Genomic DNA, 1,978 nt, shown 5'->3' with positions numbered 1-1,978 from the left:
CATCATCAACATCTCAGCAGTGCCACACCTCCCTGCCACACTGCATGGATCCATTCATTCATACAAAAGATCTGACCAACTGTCCATTTCCAGTAGCTCTGCAGTTATCCCTATTGCTTGCCCATCCTTTTTTTGCTACACTTTTTCTTTCCACTCAACTTTCCACAAATATCTACGCAATGTGTGTATGTCCAGCTTTGCTAGTAATGTCCTTTTGTTGTTTACCCGTAGGGTGTCAGTGACTATCTGCTGGACAGCTGTCCAGTCAGCAGTCTTCACCATGATTGCACAACACATACGATAATCTTTGTTTGTTTACTCCTCTGGTTTGATTTCCATAAGTTGTAAACTAGAATCATTCTAAATGAACCTAAATAAAGGCTTGAAACACATCACGTTGTGTGGAATGAACTCATCAAACACACAACATTCATTTTGTCAATTATTGTTTTTCCCCTCTAAATTTGTATTTTTTGCCACATTAAGATGCATTTCTAAAAAGTTTAACAAAGAAACTTGAGCTTTGTGCAGAGCTTCTCAAACAGTTTCTCGGATGTTCCCGCCCCTCAATTCGCGTATTTCAACTTCTCAGCCAATCATGTTCGCCCAAACAACAAAAAAAGTTTACTACATGTAGCCTATAAGAAGTTCTTAAGTTTCTCAACTAACAGAAGAGGGTTTTTTTTCCTCAAAGGAACCTATTTATGGATTGTTTTGCGGTGGATCTTCAGGTGGACCATCTCCCAGACTTCTCATGAGAGGGGAGTGAATTCTCGGACCCCTCTGTGGCCCTACGTCTTCTCAGGTGGGAGATGTCTGAGGAAAATCTCGGGGAAGAGTCGGGAAGCTCCCCCGTCTCTCCTGTGGACAGCCTGAGCAACAGCGAGGGGGAGCCGGACAGGCAGCCCAAGAGAGGCGGCGGGAGGAAGCGTAGGACGAGCAGGAAAAGCGGGGACGACTCGGACAGCCCGACACCGGGGAAACGAGGGAAGAAGTCCGGCAGCAGCAGCCCCCAGTCCTTCGAGGAGCTCCAGTCGCAGCGGGTGATGGCCAACGTCCGGGAGCGACAGAGGACCCAGTCCCTAAACGAGGCGTTCGCGGCCCTGCGGAAGATTATCCCCACGCTGCCCTCGGACAAACTGAGCAAAATACAGACCTTAAAACTCGCTGCCAGGTACATCGACTTCCTCTGCCAGGTGTTGCAGAGCGACGAGCTGGACTCCAAGATGTCAAGCTGCAGCTATGTGGCTCATGAGAGGCTGAGTTATGCCTTCTCCGTGTGGAGGATGGAGGGAGCTTGGTCCATGTCTACATCTCACTAACATCTGGAGACTTTTTTTTTTTTTTTTAATTTTTTATTATTATTATTTTTGCCCAAAATGGTACGCTTAAGTTTTGTTCTACTAATATGCATGACTCATAACTAAAAAAATAAATAGATAAAAATAAAAAGTGCTGCCAAGTATTCAGAAAATATTATGCAACCTAATAATCCAGTAGTTCAAAGCTTAGTTTGCCTCTCTGCAAAGTTTCATGGTAAATAACCCGTTGTCTAACCTACAGGTGACTGCTGAATCTACTTATCAAATTCTGAAGGGACATTCTGGAGGAGTCCAATGCTGGAAACATGGGATCAACCAAACCAAAGACGACTCTGTGGCTCTGCATGCATGAGGAATATATATATATATATATATATATATATATATATATATATATATATATATACACGTGTGTAGGTGTGTGTGTGTGTGTGTGTGTGTGTAGGTGTGTGTGCGTGCGTGTGTGTGTGTGTGTGTGTGTGTGTGTGTGTGTGTGTGTGTGTGTGTGTGTGTGTGTGTGTGTGTGTGTGTGTGTGTGGAGAGAGGAAGAGGCCCCCATTGCTGGGGCCCCATTTTAATGAGCTTTCATGTTGTTGGCGAATGTTACAAATATATGTCGTTTTTATTTCTTTCTTTACTTTGTTGAATGCATACGT

The 1,978-nt window shown here is 44.2% G+C and overlaps 1 protein-coding gene across 1 annotated transcript; it reads left to right on the top strand.

The window, feature by feature from the left end:
- Window positions 1–656: 656 nt before the first annotated feature.
- Window positions 657–1,683, top strand: twist1b (twist family bHLH transcription factor 1b). Its single transcript, XM_007569996.2, has 2 exons — window positions 657–1,382; window positions 1,564–1,683. Exon 1 carries the CDS (start codon window positions 813–815, stop codon window positions 1,320–1,322), a length of 510 nt encoding a protein of 169 aa, XP_007570058.1. The 5' UTR covers window positions 657–812; the 3' UTR covers window positions 1,323–1,382; window positions 1,564–1,683.
- Window positions 1,684–1,978: the final 295 nt, after the last annotated feature.

This window comes from Poecilia formosa, unplaced genomic scaffold (genome assembly GCF_000485575.1).
Source record: "Poecilia formosa unplaced genomic scaffold, Poecilia_formosa-5.1.2 Scaffold253, whole genome shotgun sequence".
NCBI lineage: Eukaryota > Metazoa > Chordata > Actinopteri > Cyprinodontiformes > Poeciliidae > Poecilia > Poecilia formosa.
Note: the sequence above shows the minus strand (reverse complement) of the source record. Positions and strands in the feature narration are given on the sequence as shown.